This window comes from Solenopsis invicta, chromosome 14 (assembly GCF_016802725.1).
Source record: "Solenopsis invicta isolate M01_SB chromosome 14, UNIL_Sinv_3.0, whole genome shotgun sequence".
In the NCBI taxonomy this organism is placed as follows: domain Eukaryota; kingdom Metazoa; phylum Arthropoda; class Insecta; order Hymenoptera; family Formicidae; genus Solenopsis; species Solenopsis invicta.
The window spans coordinates 2,750,614-2,765,372 of record NC_052677.1 but is presented as its reverse complement, the minus strand read 5'-3'; the positions used below and the strand labels follow the sequence as shown (position 1 = coordinate 2,765,372).

Below are 14,759 nucleotides of genomic sequence, written 5' to 3'. Positions count from 1 at the left end.
TGGCCCAACAAAACTATTTCAAAACGTCTATATAAGGTTGGTAGGATACAAAAAGTAGGTCGTTGGGTTCCACATGTGCTTAGTTCTAAAAACAAAGAGAGATGCATATAGCGCCACTGCTATGTCCTTACTATCAAAATTCAAGAAGAACTTTGCACAAGATAATGACCGATGATAAAAAATAGACATTCTATGACAATCCAAAGAGACAAAAATCGTAAGTTTATCTGTATGAGCCATCAACCACTACTGCAAAATCAAACATTCATGCAAAAAAGTGCTGCTGTATATTAATAGGACCAGACGGGCGTTATTTACTATGTGTTGCTGAAACTCAATGAAATTGTCACTTCTAAGTGTTATCAGCAGCAATTGATTGAGTGACTTAAAGAAAAGATCTTTTATTGGCGCAGGAAGGAGAAAAGTGATTTTACTTTATGACAGTAAATGATCACACTCACAAAAAACAATTTTAGAAGACACCTCCGAAATAAGCTAAAAAATTTTCCCTCACGTATTTTTTAGACTTTGCCCCTTCAAATTACTATCTCTTCCGATCTATGCAATATACCTAATGATTCCTATTTCAAGGCTCTCAAGATAAACCAAAAAATCAACAAATTTACAAACTCAAAATCACTATCATTCTTCCGAAGTGACTCGCCAGTTACTCGAAAGATGGCAGAAGTGAATAGAAAATAACAAAAACTATTGCAAAGATTGAAAGATTTTTATGTAAATAAACATTTCTAATATTTAATTTTGAATTTTTACAACTACAGTTAAATAATAAAGTTAAAAAATGATAGCCAAACCTGAAGAAACAAATTACACACAGAATCTGCTATAAATTTCTGATGCCAGAAAGGGAACAGACTTCATATAGATTCTATAATATTTGATGACAAACTGTTGCTAGAAATCTGACAGAACCTGTTAACATTCTATGTCAATAGCAGGGATGAGCATGATTGACATTTAATAACTGACGATTGATAAATAAAAATTTATTCATTATTCAGCCTCTTATAAATAACAAATAAAAATTTATTCGTTATTCAGCCTCTCGTAAATAATGAATAAAAATTTATTCGTTATTCACTCACTTGTGAATGATGAAAAACACATTTTTCAATTACTTGAAAACGACAAATAAAAATTTAAACGTTATTTAGTCACTCTTGAATAATGAATAAGCACTTATCCTTTATTCAATAGATCTTAAATGAAAAACTAAAATTTATTTTCTTATTCAATTCTCTTTGAATAACAAAATAAACGACTGAAATTATTATCCCGTAATGGTCACCAGGGGTCTTTTGGACCATAAGCTAACTTTAAGAGTGTACAGACCATTTAAAATCAAACAATCTTCTACAACACTAAATTTTATCTAAAAGTATATTATCTTGAGAATACACTCCTAAATTTTTGTTGAATTATTTCAAAAATTAAAAATTTTATAAATATTTTTATAAAAAGTCAAATTTTGCAGTTTATTTAATTTAAATTTTTTCATTATGTTAAACTCTAATTTATAAAAAAAATTATTGGATGATAAAGATCAAACCTCAAAGTATGTCCAGTAAAATTCTTGCGACAAAATTTCAAAAAGCTAGTAAATAGCAACTGATTTTGTGCAGGGGAATCCAGTGGATCCCATGTGACCGTTAAATTATTATTTTAAAGTGTGACCATTACGGGTTATTTTCATTTTATAAATTCTGTAATAAATGTAATAAATATATTAAGGTACCCGAGCCGAATAAGACCCACCTAAGTTATTTTATTTTTTATAAATTCTATTTACAAAAATATTGAAATAAACTAAATGAGAATAAAATGTTTATTTCAACCACTCGCCAAAATAAAATTATGTTCTATATAAAACATTTTTAAATAAACAAAAAAAAATGTTTTTAAACTCTGATATTAGGCCTTATTATATTATTGTGCTTTTAATAAAGCCTAAATTAAAAATAAATTAAAAATAACAAAAAAATTAAATTATTTTCCAACTCATTGTTAAAATGATTATTAATCACAAATATAAAATCCTTTAAGATCTATTTTATTGTAAAACATCACAATTATTTTTAATTTTGTCTATAACCAATATTTTAAATTTAAGAAATTCTGGCTATTTTAGTGCAATTTTAACTTATGCAAAGTTAGAGTCATTGAAAATCATTATTCTCTGCTGCAAGCCACATAAATAAGAAACAAATGGCAATGGTTATAACAATAAATGTATTGATGGGCCTTATTTAATGATACATTATTTAATACATTATTTAATACAATATTTAATACATAAAAATGTATACTTATTCCAAAAAATCGATATATATATATATATATATATATATATATATATATATATATATATAGTTTTTTCTGTAGTTATAAAGTTAAATAATATTATAATATGTTGTAATAAATCATAAAATAATGTATACTTTTTAAATTTACAACCATTTTTTATAAAAACACTTTGATTTATCCACTTTGTTACAAACTTTTATTGCACTGAATAACCATATTGTTACCGATATTAATTTTCTATATCTACTTTCTATATCTACTTTCTATGACATATCTTTTAAGCATATATTTCAAACATAAAATGCGTTTTTAAATGGTAAATTTAAAAGTGGGCCTTATTTATTATATTACTGGGCTTTATTCGGCTCAAGTATCTTATAATAAACATTAAAAAAAAACTATGTTAGCCGATAACAATTTTTTTCAAATATTCCTTTACATTCTTTAATTATCAGTAAAATAATTTTAAATTATTAAAATATATATGGTCAGTTAATGCTAAGATAGTTATTTGTTACAAACAAAATTATAAATTAACCTTTATTCGTTATTCAGAATTTATAGAATAAAAATAATAATTTCAGTCTTTTATTTTGTTATTCAAAAAGAATTGAAAAATAAAATAAATTTTGATTCTTTATTCAAAATGTATTAAATAAAAGATAAGTACTTATTCATTATTCAACAATGACTAAGTAACGTTCAAATTTTTATTCGTCATTTTCAAGTAGTTCAATAATGATTAAATTTTTATTCATCATTCACAAATGGCTGAATAACAAATAAATTCTTATACTATTTATATACTTATATTATTTATAAGAGGTTAAATAACGAATAAAGTATTTCAAACTTTCTTTTATACCAAATAATATTATATAATGAAACATTAATCCCAAAGAAATTTTTACCCTTAAACACACCGATCCTGTAAAATATGGAAACACATTTTCGGGTCTGAGAGATTTTCCAACTTTGAGAAGCTATAACTTTGATTACAATCAATATTTGTCAACATTTTTTTTCTTTTTAATGATCTCAGAAGAATCTCAGGAGTGTGACTGCACAATCGACATTGCCGAAAAATAATTTATTGCGAAAAATAATTTATAAAGGAAAAACTATTAAGCAAAAATGAGAAATTGGTCGAAAATTCACTTTTCCTTCAAAAAATCATATCTTTGCTACAAAAAAACTTTTAAGGACTTTCAAATACGACGTTTTACAGCTAAAAAATCACACTTTCAAAATAAAATTTGGCAAAGTCATTTCTTTTAAAAAGTATAATTATGTAACATGAAGAATATGAGGTATTTTTGGGCATCTAAAAATCCACTAAAAAAAAAAATTATATCTTTGCAACCAAAAACTTTTAAGGACTTTACAATACGACGTTTTAAAGCTAAAGATTCATACTTAAAAAAAAAAAAAATTATATCATTATTTCTATTAAAAAATGTACTTATGTAACAAGGCGAATATGAGGTATTTTTGATTAAATCGTGTCTAAAATTGAAAATTGATGTGTTTCATGATATATTTCGGAAAAACTCGCTTTTCTAGAGCATTTTATAGTATTCCAACTTCAGACAGAGTATATGCAAGTAACATCCGCGAACCGACTTGTTTGAACGTATTTTGTCCAACATTTTTATGTAAAATACTCACAAAAAAAGTTTCACTTACACACTATATGGGTCGCATTAACCCTAACAAAACTTTGTTGCCGTGCCGTTCGAATTCTAGTTGACCAAAAAAGTTGATCAACCATATCAATCGAAAGAGAAGCTTTCAAACTTTTTTTATGTCTTGGTCCGAACCTCCTATCTCATTCCGTCTTCACACAGCAAGCATTCAAAACTTCATATAGAGTCTTCTCTCAGACTCACTTACGTGTTTAAGGGTTAACATGAGCATAAGCGCGGTTCCGGAGATATAAAGGCTTGAAATTGATGGTTTCTCATAACACAGGGCTGCGTTCAGATTCTCCACCCGGTGAGTGATCTCTGGGTGACTGGGTAAATGGGCGGAGCTAATGAAAAGCTCCCTAGTGATTTATGGAATCTGAACGCACTCTCAAACATTGGGTGTGTTTAGCAAATAACGCTGAGAAATAGTAACATAAATATCTCAGATTCAGAATAAATTACATAATAAATTAAGATAAACGATAAAGATAATACATAAATATTTTACTATGAATATTTTTATCAATATAGCTAAAGTAGATGAAAATTAAATGTTAGTAGAATAGGACGAATCAATTTAAACAATGAAAATAAATTTTTATTTTAACAAATTAGATGAAGATATATATTGCGCATATCATGTATTATATGTATAGGCTTGTTTTCTATTCCTGCACTAGACTGCACTGGAACGTTCCTTCTTGTTTTCACTAACTTTCAAATATATATCTATTTCACTTTAAGTGCACACTAATTCAGGGAGTTCAGGAACAGAAAACAAACAGTATATTTTATTAGTATCAGAAAATATTTAATAATACTAAAAATCTTTAACATACTAATCTCAAATATAAATATTTATATAACGGTTTTGTGAGACTGTAGACCAAGAAACCTTACATTAATAGAATAAAAGATTAATATTTATTAATCTGTAATTACATAAACAGAATAATAAATAAAACGTTTAAACTTTACTTGGTTATTAACGTTTTTCTTTATTATATTTATACATTTTAATTTTTATTTACTATAATATTTTAAATTAAATTTATTTTTTTATTTTAAATTTGTTTTAAATATACGAGCTTTATCACAAATATATAGAAATTTTTATAGCGATACATTTTGGAACGCACCTTTACGTCACCCACCTGTTTCACCCGGCTCAAGGACCCATGTGGTTTTTCCACTCTCTCGGGATAGACAGAGTGATAAAGTGAACGACCCACCTAATGTCCGGTAGGGGCACTCTAAAGGAATCTGAACGCTCTTTAGGTGCCAGGGTGCACTCGGGTGGGGAATCTGAACGCAGCCCAGGGCGCGGTTTTTAGACTTCTTTTCTGTTGTTTGAATAAAAGTTACCATTTCCCATGTATTTTTGCGCGCTGAACACAAATCTGGTAAGCAAATTGCTTTATCACGTCAGATTTTTTAGAAAAGTGTCAAAAATGATCATTTTCACTGCATTACCAAATTCGTGTTCAGCGCGCAAAAATACATAGGAAATGGTAACTTTTATTCAAACAACAAAAAAAAAGTCTAAAAACAACGCCGTGTTATAAAAAATCTTCACTTTCAATCCTTTATATCTCCAGAACCGCGCTTATGCTTATCTTAAAATTTCTCTGGGATTAATGTTCCATTATATAGTACTATTTGGTATAAAAAAGTTTAAAATCTGAGGTCCAAGAAATGAACCAAAAAATAAGTCTTTTTGGCGTTACTCTTTTATTCATTTATAAGAGGCCAAATAACAAATAAATTTTTATTCATCATTCACAAGTGGATGAATAACGAATAAATTTTTATTCATCATTCACAAGTGGCTAAATAACGAATAAATTTTTATTCATTATTTACAAGATGTCAAATAACAAATAAATTTTTATTCATCAATTTTTTATTGCTTACAAGGAGTAGGCAAGAACTGTAAAATGCCAAATGAGATGATTTATAGCTGATTTGAAAGGGGAGAACAAGTATATTAAAAGTGTAAAAGAGTTAACATGAATGGGCCTTATTAAAAAAATTGCAATTAAAGTTTAACATTAGCACTTTTGTATGTTAAGTACTAGAATCTTGAACCACTATCCAAAAGAGCGTCGTAGCTGAGAAGGCTAAGTGCGTTACATTTTTTCCTCCGCGGCGAACCGGGTTCGAATCTCCGCAGCATCAAATTATTTTTTTAAGTTTTTTGCTATTATATTTTATAATTGCATTATTTTTATTATTTTTTAAATTAATGATGTACTTACATATAATAATAAAATTAAGTAACTTTTTATTAATAAAAAATTAATAAAAATATTTAATAATTATTTATTATAATAAAATTATTTATAAAGGTAAATAATTAGTCCTTAACAAGCAGATTTATTCCAAAAAATAAAACACTTTAATTTACGTCTTATAATTTATAACATCTTATAATTTACAACTTCTTGTAATTTACAATGTCTTATAGTTTATGATATTGTAGAAACTCAAAGTGTATTATTTTTCGGAATAAATTTGCTCGTTAAGATCTAATCTATTTACCTTTATAAATAATTTTATTCTAATTAATTTATTAAATATTTTTATTAATTTTTTATTAATAAAAATTTGCTTAATTTTATTATTATATGTAAGTACATTATTATTAATTAATTTAGAAATTAATAAAGATAATGCAATTATAAAATGTAATAGCAAAAAATCTAAAAAAAAAATTAGATGCTGTGGATATTCGAACCCAGTCCGCCGCGGAGGGAAAAATACAACGCTAGCACTTAGCCTTCTCAGCCACAATGCTCTCTTAATTATTCAAAATTCTAGTACTTATCGTACAAACATCCCAATGTTAAACTTTAATTACAATTTTCTTAAAAAATAAGGCCCATTCACGCTAACCTTTTTACACTTTTAATATACTTGTTCCCCTCTTTCAAATAAGCTATGATTCATTTCATTTGGCATTTTACAGTTCTTGCCCACTCCTTGTTAAATAAAAAATTATTCAATAATCCCTGATCGATAGATTGGCAGCTAAAATTAAACAAATCCTACTGACAAAACTTGATAATAGATTGGCGGCACAAACCAAACAGGATCTGCAAAATATAATTTGATGACAAATTGTTGGCAGAAATTAAACAGGGTCTGTGCTCTGTCACTAAATATAATAATTGCAGATCTGTCGGTAAAGTGTCTCACATGTAAAAATCGGCCACTATATATAACAAAAAGTTTATATGATCAAAATTATAGTTTTAAAGGCTCGAAAAAACCTCCATTTCTGATTTTTCCAGCAATTAGAAAAAAGCGGTTTTTTAAAACTGTAGTCAAAATTCGAACTTGTAATAATTTTTTTGTAGCGTTTATATGTGTACTTAGCGCGAAACTTACAATAGATTGCGTTTTGAAATTCACTATCAGTACTGAAAATCTATAGAAGATCTAACATGAACTATAGATTTTCGAGCAATGTATAATGAAATGTAACCATAATTCTTTTTGTATTAGAAAGCTAACGAACTTAAAGTAGTACTTAAAAAATAGTCATAAGTATTGATACAGAAAACATGAAACATGTTACACAATTTTTATGGATTTTATTATATTGTATTTTATTTATAAATGATTACATTTTGACGTAAGATATGTTAATTTCTATTAATAAAACAATTTAAAATTATTTCCTTAAAAGAAAAATAATGAATATTTCCAATTCCGTTAAAAATAACTCGAAATAGAATTGAAACATCTGGATAATAAACTTGTGTAATATGATTTTAATATTAATAGATGTGCATCACCTACAACATTTAATGCTCATTTGCCACTCTTTTCTTTATTAAAAATAAACAAATAATAGTGACGTCAGTTTTTTAAAGTTTTTAATAACAATTAAAATATTTATAAAACAGCATAAAACAGCAGAGTCTATTCAATTCCTGCTAGTTTGCAGTTAGATTGTATTGCAAAGATCCTGCTCGCTTTCTGCTGCTTATCTGACATCAGTAGCAATCTGCTCAATTTTTATCAATCTGCTAGCATAAAATGTCAACAGATTCGTCAATTACTAAACAAAATAGTTCACTTTAGTTTGTGTTGCAGATTTTAAACTTTTACATCAACTGATAATAGTGAATTTTAAACAAATTGACATTAGTTGAATTTTTATTATATCGTTTTGTATTTTATATATTTTTTTCCCATTTTTATGATGAATACTCTTTGGTGAACATGTTTTTGTTCATTGCCACTCAATTGTCAAATCATGGTGTCAATGCAACTGGATGGATATCAAAGAGATATCCTAACTGTTCTGTGCTATGAAAATTTAAGAGATCATAAGTTTTTTGATATTGGAATAGTGAGAATGGCCCAAAACTGTGCCAAAATAATTGTTTTAATTTGGAAATAAAGCTGGTAATCTGAACAAGAAACTTGCACACTGAGTACTCCACAAATATTTTCACTAGTCTTGATTATTTATTCTTTGAGTATTTATCCTTGACAATTTTGAGAGCTTAACGTTATTTATTTAACAGGTTCTTTTTATAAAACATAAGCAGAAGGGGACCTTAGAGGTCTACTTATTTTTTGATCAAATCCAATTGCCAATCTGCTGACATTCTGCTGATTAAGTAGTTACTATTTAGTCTTTGTTTCTCAAATGACTGATTCATTATAGTAATTCAGCTTAACTTTAGTAAATCTTTCCATTACATTTTTCTGCTTATTCTGACATCTCTTTATTAGTAATTATTTTGATATATACTTCTGTTTTAAAAATTACTTACAATAGGAATGCCATTTTGATTTCTTAGTGCCTTAAGTAAAGTTTCCTTAGACAATATCTTCAACATTTTAATTGTCTCCAATGAAATGTTATCCAAGTTCTCAGGTATGTTAATGTATTCTTGTTTTTCTCCTGTTTCTTTACTAATTTCTGTTGACAATGTTAAATTCTCAATGCTGTAAAATTTCAAATATATGAAAATGTTTATTTTTATTGGAAAATAGAATAATATTTATTTATATATAGTAATACAAAATACCTGCAATAATGTTTTAAATGTACTTTTGCTTCTAAGCGGTTGGTGCCCATAAGTTGAAAAATTTCATCATCAGTTTGTTTATCAATTTCATGAGTTTCATGACATATAGATGACTTGATCAATTCACTATATTGCTGAAAGTAATCCTTTAAACAAATTTTTGATGATGCCTGACGATCAAAGGGCTTATATATTTGGTCCATGGTTATCAACTATAAGATTTTTACCTAAAAAGTGAAAAAACAAAATTATACATGAAAAATAAAATCATATATACCTAAACATTAATAAATGTCTAGTTTAGAAAAGGATTGGATATCTAGGTGTAAAATAATCCAAAACTTGTGAAATATATAAACTAAAACTCAGAAAATTTAAAATGCTTGTCCAAAACGTATTGCTCATAAGTACAAAAAATAAAATAAATATTTTAGCATATATATAACGTTTCTTAAAAAGTTTCAAAAGCATCAAAATATAAACTCTAACCTAGTAGTATAATATTTTTTAAACATTTTTATAATATATTAAATAACTTCATTCTTTAACTATTTTAAAAATTACAATTAAATTTTAATATTATAATGCACATTTAAAATTAATAATCTGTGTTTAGATGGATCAGATGTAGGGTATGTTCGGAGAAACAGCTATCAGCGCTCTTTGTGTTTTCCATAGATTTAGAAAACTATAGACTGAGCGTAGACTGCTATCTTGACCTAGTTTACACCGAGCACTTGATACGCGTACTAACTCGTAACTTTCTATTAATTTATCTTACTTTTGACAATGCGTGTATACATAATACGTACATTTAATTATCTCTAATTTATATTGTACCAACTTAATATACTATTTTTTTAATTTATTTCCGAAATTAAGATAATTTAATAGAAAGTTACAAGTTGGTATGCGTATCAAGTGTTCGGTGTAAACTAAGCCATTATCGACATCTTCCATACGTTTTTTATGTCAAATCCAATGTATGTATATATGTACACCCAAGGACTTTGATTCTGTCCATGGGGAAATTTTCCAAACTGAGAAGTCGCTATCTTTCTACATACTTACAGTTCATAATTAACGTAACGACCAATAAGCTCTAGTCGTTTTATTAATCATAAACTGCGAGTATGTAGAAAGTGGTGACATCTTAGTTTGGAAAATTTCCCCATGGACAGAATCAAAGTCTTTGGGTGTACAGTCGTGTTCATTATAGTTGCGACACTTTTTCTTTGATGGTTTTTGGAATGTAGCCTTGCTCATCAAGCAGCAAACGTAATTGGTTGGATCCATAAGTAAGAACCAATCATGTTCTCAGCTCTCGTTATAGTTGCGCGTTCAGAAACGCATCGAAGAAAAAGTGTCGCAACTATAATGAATTTGATTCTGTCCATGGGGAAATTTTTCAAACTAAGAAGTCGCTATCTTTCTACATACTTACAGTTTATGATTAACGTAACGATCAATAAAATCTAGTCGTAACATTAATCATAAACTGCGAGTATGTAGAAAGTGATGACTTCATAAACGATTTGAACAAAAAAGTGGGCATATGGATTTTGTACATATATTTTTCAACAAAACAGTTGACCACCAAACGATTCCGCGTCGAATAAGCCCTGTTTGAGTTAAATCGGTTGAAAAATAATATTTATCCACCAAATTACACTGCTTAGGTCACGTTTTCATGCAACCCATGGCGTGAGCGTACGGTTTTTTCTATTTTCCGGGAAAACGATTGACCACCAAACGTTTTCATCGCGATATTCGTCACCACCAAACGATTCCGCATCGAATGAGCCCTGTTTGAGTTAAATCGGTTGAAAAATAAAAATTGTCCGGCTAACTTTACACCGAAAATTACTTCTTTATTTTACAGGAAAACGACTAACCACCAAACGATCGGACTAGACTACCAAAGACCACCAAACGACCACCAAACGAATGCAATTAATTAAAGTTCGATACGTTGAAGTTGCCCGGCTAACTTCACTGAGGCTCAATGCACACAGGACGCGTCAACGCGTGTCGAATAGCCAATCATTTTTTCGTTTTTATGACAAGAAATAAGAAAGCAAAAGAATGATTGGCTATTCGCCATGCGTAACGCGTTGACGCGTCCTGTGTGCATTGAGCCTGAGGTAATTATACGATAAGTGCAATCGTACGATATTCACGCACGTATACGATAAAAAGAGACCGATAGAATACTAAATGACGTCCGTGCAACAAAAACAACTATATTCAGTTGTAACAACATTACGGAGTTAAACAAGGTTGGTACACATGGGGACTTACGGTCAAAAAATAATAGCGTTTTTCATTGGGAAAACTAGTGCGCACTGAATGTGCACTTGCTGCAGGTAATTGGGCGTTTCCGTTCGCACCGTCATCGCACGAATCGAACCGTTTGTTTTCTGTTCCTGAACTCTCTAAATAAGTGTACACTTAAAATGAAATAGATAGATGTTTCAAAGTTAGCGAAAGCAAGAAGGAACGTTCCAGTGCAGTCTAGTGCAGGAATAGAAAACAAGCCTGAAATGTCCAATTGCCAGCGGCGAGTGCACACTCAATGCGCACTAGTTTTCCCAATGAAAAACGCTATAAGTGAGAGGGCAAAGAATTAGAGAGAGACGCTTGCAAACTGCACACACCATTGCTCCCACCACGTTTGCAGGGCAGTGTGACACTTTTCTGTCGGATCTTTTCGTTTTATGTGAAAATATGTCAAATTAGTATCTTAATTTCATCGAAATTAGAAGTAAGAAAGCTAAACTTAAGAATTATTGAAGAATTGTTATTGAATTGTATATCGCTACATTTCTTTAATTTGACATATTTCCTAACCTGAATAGTCATCAATTTTAATATTTTGCTACTTATGATAGAGCAACGTTTATTAATTACAAATTTATAGATATAGATTAGAAGTAATTATGAAGGAAATAAACGAACAAGCAGACTTATCGAGTTCAGAAGATGAAGCGTTTACAAATAGTCTGAGGGAGGCGATCGATCAGCAGTTTCTACACGATGATATGTATAGCGCGGAGAAAAAAGTTACTCAATCTGGTAAATAAAACTGATTTTACATCTATATCATATTTTCATATTTACAAGATAGGTATATTTATAATCTTAAATAATAATAGAATCTTTATGAAAAAATATAAATCTTTAAGTAGATAGGTAGGGTGATCACAGTACCCTAAATAACAAAAGAAATGTATCAAAAACCTTATTCTGGAAAAAAAATAAAAACTTGTCTAAAAGTGTTAAAGTTTATTTTTTACCTTTTTTCCTCTATTTCTTAAGGGTTCAACTAATATAAATTAAAATGTAACTCTACCATGTCTCTTGATACAACATAATACTAAGAAAACATATAATAGTTTTAAGATGTTTTCAGTATTCCATCTGCTTAAAAGTTATGTAATTTTTGACCATCTTTAAAATTAAACTTATGAAAGAATTGAAATGGTTGGATAATCTTTTGAACATTGTACATTGTTAGTTCCAATAGTTTTATTACGATTTAATTGTATTTTTTTATAAGGAGAAATCATTGTTTATTATCATGTTTATTACTGTTTACAGTTTCAAAAGAAACGATGACCAATGAACTAGACAAAAATTTAAAAACAAACTTGAGACAAGAGGATAAATTTATGAATTTTGGTGTTACTCCTACATTTCAGAGTTATATAGCCAAGAAACTAAGTGAAATTTTGGAACGGTAAACAAAATTAAATATTTTAAGTATAAATCTATGAATATTATTTTTGTTGAATTATATTCCTATGCAAACATCAATTTTAGAGATATAGAATTAGAGAGCAGTGAAACTAGCAATTGTCACAGTAAACAGAAACGAAAGAAGGACAAGAGCTCTGGAATAAAACTTTTAAGCACGTCAACAAATTTGTTGATTATCAAAAAAAAAATCAGAGAGAAAAAGTCAGAGAATTTGGAGTATGAGAGAAGATTCAAGAGGAATAGACAGATTGTCCAGGTTTTAAAAGTTTTAATAAAATTAAAAAATTAATTGATATTTTAATGAGAATTGAATGAAAATATGTATAATAAAATTTTTTAATAAAAAATTATTAGTATTGTTTAATGAAGAAGGAAAGAGTAATGTCAAATTTAGCCCATTTCTTGGACCTCGAATTTCAAACTTTCTTTTATGCCAAATAGTATTCTATAATGGAACATTAATCCCAGAGAAATTTTAAGATGAGCAAGGTTCCAGAGATATAAAGGGTTGAAAGTGATGATTTCTCATAACATAGGGCGTTTTTAGACTTCTTTTCTGTGGTTTGACTAAAAGTTACCATTTCCCATGATCATTTCTGACACTTTTCTAAGAAATCTGACGTAATAGAGCAATTTGCTTACCAGATTCGATGTTCAGCATGCAAAAATACAATGGGAAATGGTAACTTTTATCAAACAACAAAAAAGAAGTCTAAAAATGGCACCCTATATTATGAGAAACCATCACTTTCAATTCTTTATATCTCCGGAACCGCGTTTATCTTTATCTTAAAATTTCTCTGAGATTAATGTTTTATTATATAGTACTATTTGACATAAAAAAAAGTTTGAAACTCGAGATCCAAGAAATGGGCCAAAAAATAGGTCTTTTTAACATCACTTTTTTATTGTAATAAATTTTTGATAAAATTGCAACCACAAGGCATAATCTGTAATATTTAATTTGTAATATTTAAGTTTGTAAATTAGTGACATTTAATTAAAATTAATGAATTTTCGAATAAATCGCTTATCAAAATGTTTCAAAAATAAAAAATTTAATAAAATATTAAAATTTTATCAAAATTGTATTAAAATTTTATTAAAATTATTTTTCATCAGGGTATGGAAGATGATAAAAGTTTGTCAAAGTTTCGAGAGGTTGCCGTTGATCCTGAACATATATTGAACAAATTAGATACAGAAGCTTGGGTTAACAGACGTCCGGAACCAGAATTCAAGTATAAAAGATTAAAAAATGGCACTTTAGTCGAGATATAACATTGTTTTTTTTATTTGCAATTGTGTGTATATATGTTATATATGATATGTATATATGGTATGTATATACATTATATAAATATAAATGTAAGATCGTTTTCTATAATTTTCTTATTTTTATTATCAATTGTCAATAAAATATGCTTTTTCTTCTCCCCTCTCGTGCTATTTTTCTTCCTCCTCCTATTTTCGCTCCTATTCCCTGATATCCCCCTTTCCTTTCTCTCTCTCTCTCTCTCTCTCTCTGTCTCTAAAAATTACTTTTCAAAGTAAATGGCAGAGTAAGCAATAGTTTTCAGAAGAGAGATTTGGCAAATGGTAAAACAAAGAGATGAGACCTATGTATAAGTTAGCACAAACAAATAAGAATGAGGCTGGATGGGTATTGTATCTACAATTAAGAAATGAGGTGATGGATGAATATAAAAAAGCTAAGAGAGAAATTATTTAAAATTAAAACTGGATAAAAATAAGAGAAATCCTAAACGAATGTAAAGGTTATTCAAATGGTTATTGAAGAGTAACTTTTATAGTGATATTGTATAGAGAGATTTAATGTGAAAATAAAATGTATAATAACATATTTATTATGAGATGGCAAATATATTTAATGTGTATTTAGTAAATAGCATATTAATGACTACAGATTATAAGATGA

General features: G+C 28.3%; 2 protein-coding genes across 5 annotated transcripts in view; one reads left to right on the top strand and one right to left on the bottom strand.

The window, feature by feature from the left end:
- Positions 1–9,788, bottom strand: part of LOC105193022 (snRNA-activating protein complex subunit 3) — a 144,711-nt gene extending 134,923 nt beyond the window's left edge. The window contains exons 1-3 of one of the 4 annotated variants that reach the window (XM_039457540.1): positions 9,551–9,788; positions 9,062–9,288; positions 8,804–8,978 (exon numbers count right to left, since the gene is read on the bottom strand). In XM_039457540.1, coding sequence (XP_039313474.1) covers positions 8,804–8,978; positions 9,062–9,264 — 378 coding nt within the window. In that variant the 5' untranslated portion in view covers positions 9,265–9,288; positions 9,551–9,788. The remainder of the gene's footprint in view (positions 1–8,803; positions 8,979–9,061; positions 9,289–9,550) is intronic. The other 3 variants (XM_026140055.2, XM_039457541.1, XM_011157339.3) reach the window with 3 other exon arrangements.
- Positions 9,789–11,660: 1,872 nt separating this feature from the next.
- LOC105193021 lies at positions 11,661–14,258 on the top strand. The gene is made up of 5 exons (XM_026140049.2): positions 11,661–11,825; positions 11,982–12,136; positions 12,662–12,800; positions 12,884–13,076; positions 13,943–14,258. The coding sequence occupies exons 2-5, from the start codon at positions 12,001–12,003 to the stop codon at positions 14,099–14,101; spliced, it is 627 nt and encodes a 208-aa protein (XP_025995834.1). The 5' UTR covers positions 11,661–11,825; positions 11,982–12,000; the 3' UTR covers positions 14,102–14,258.
- Positions 14,259–14,759: the final 501 nt, after the last annotated feature.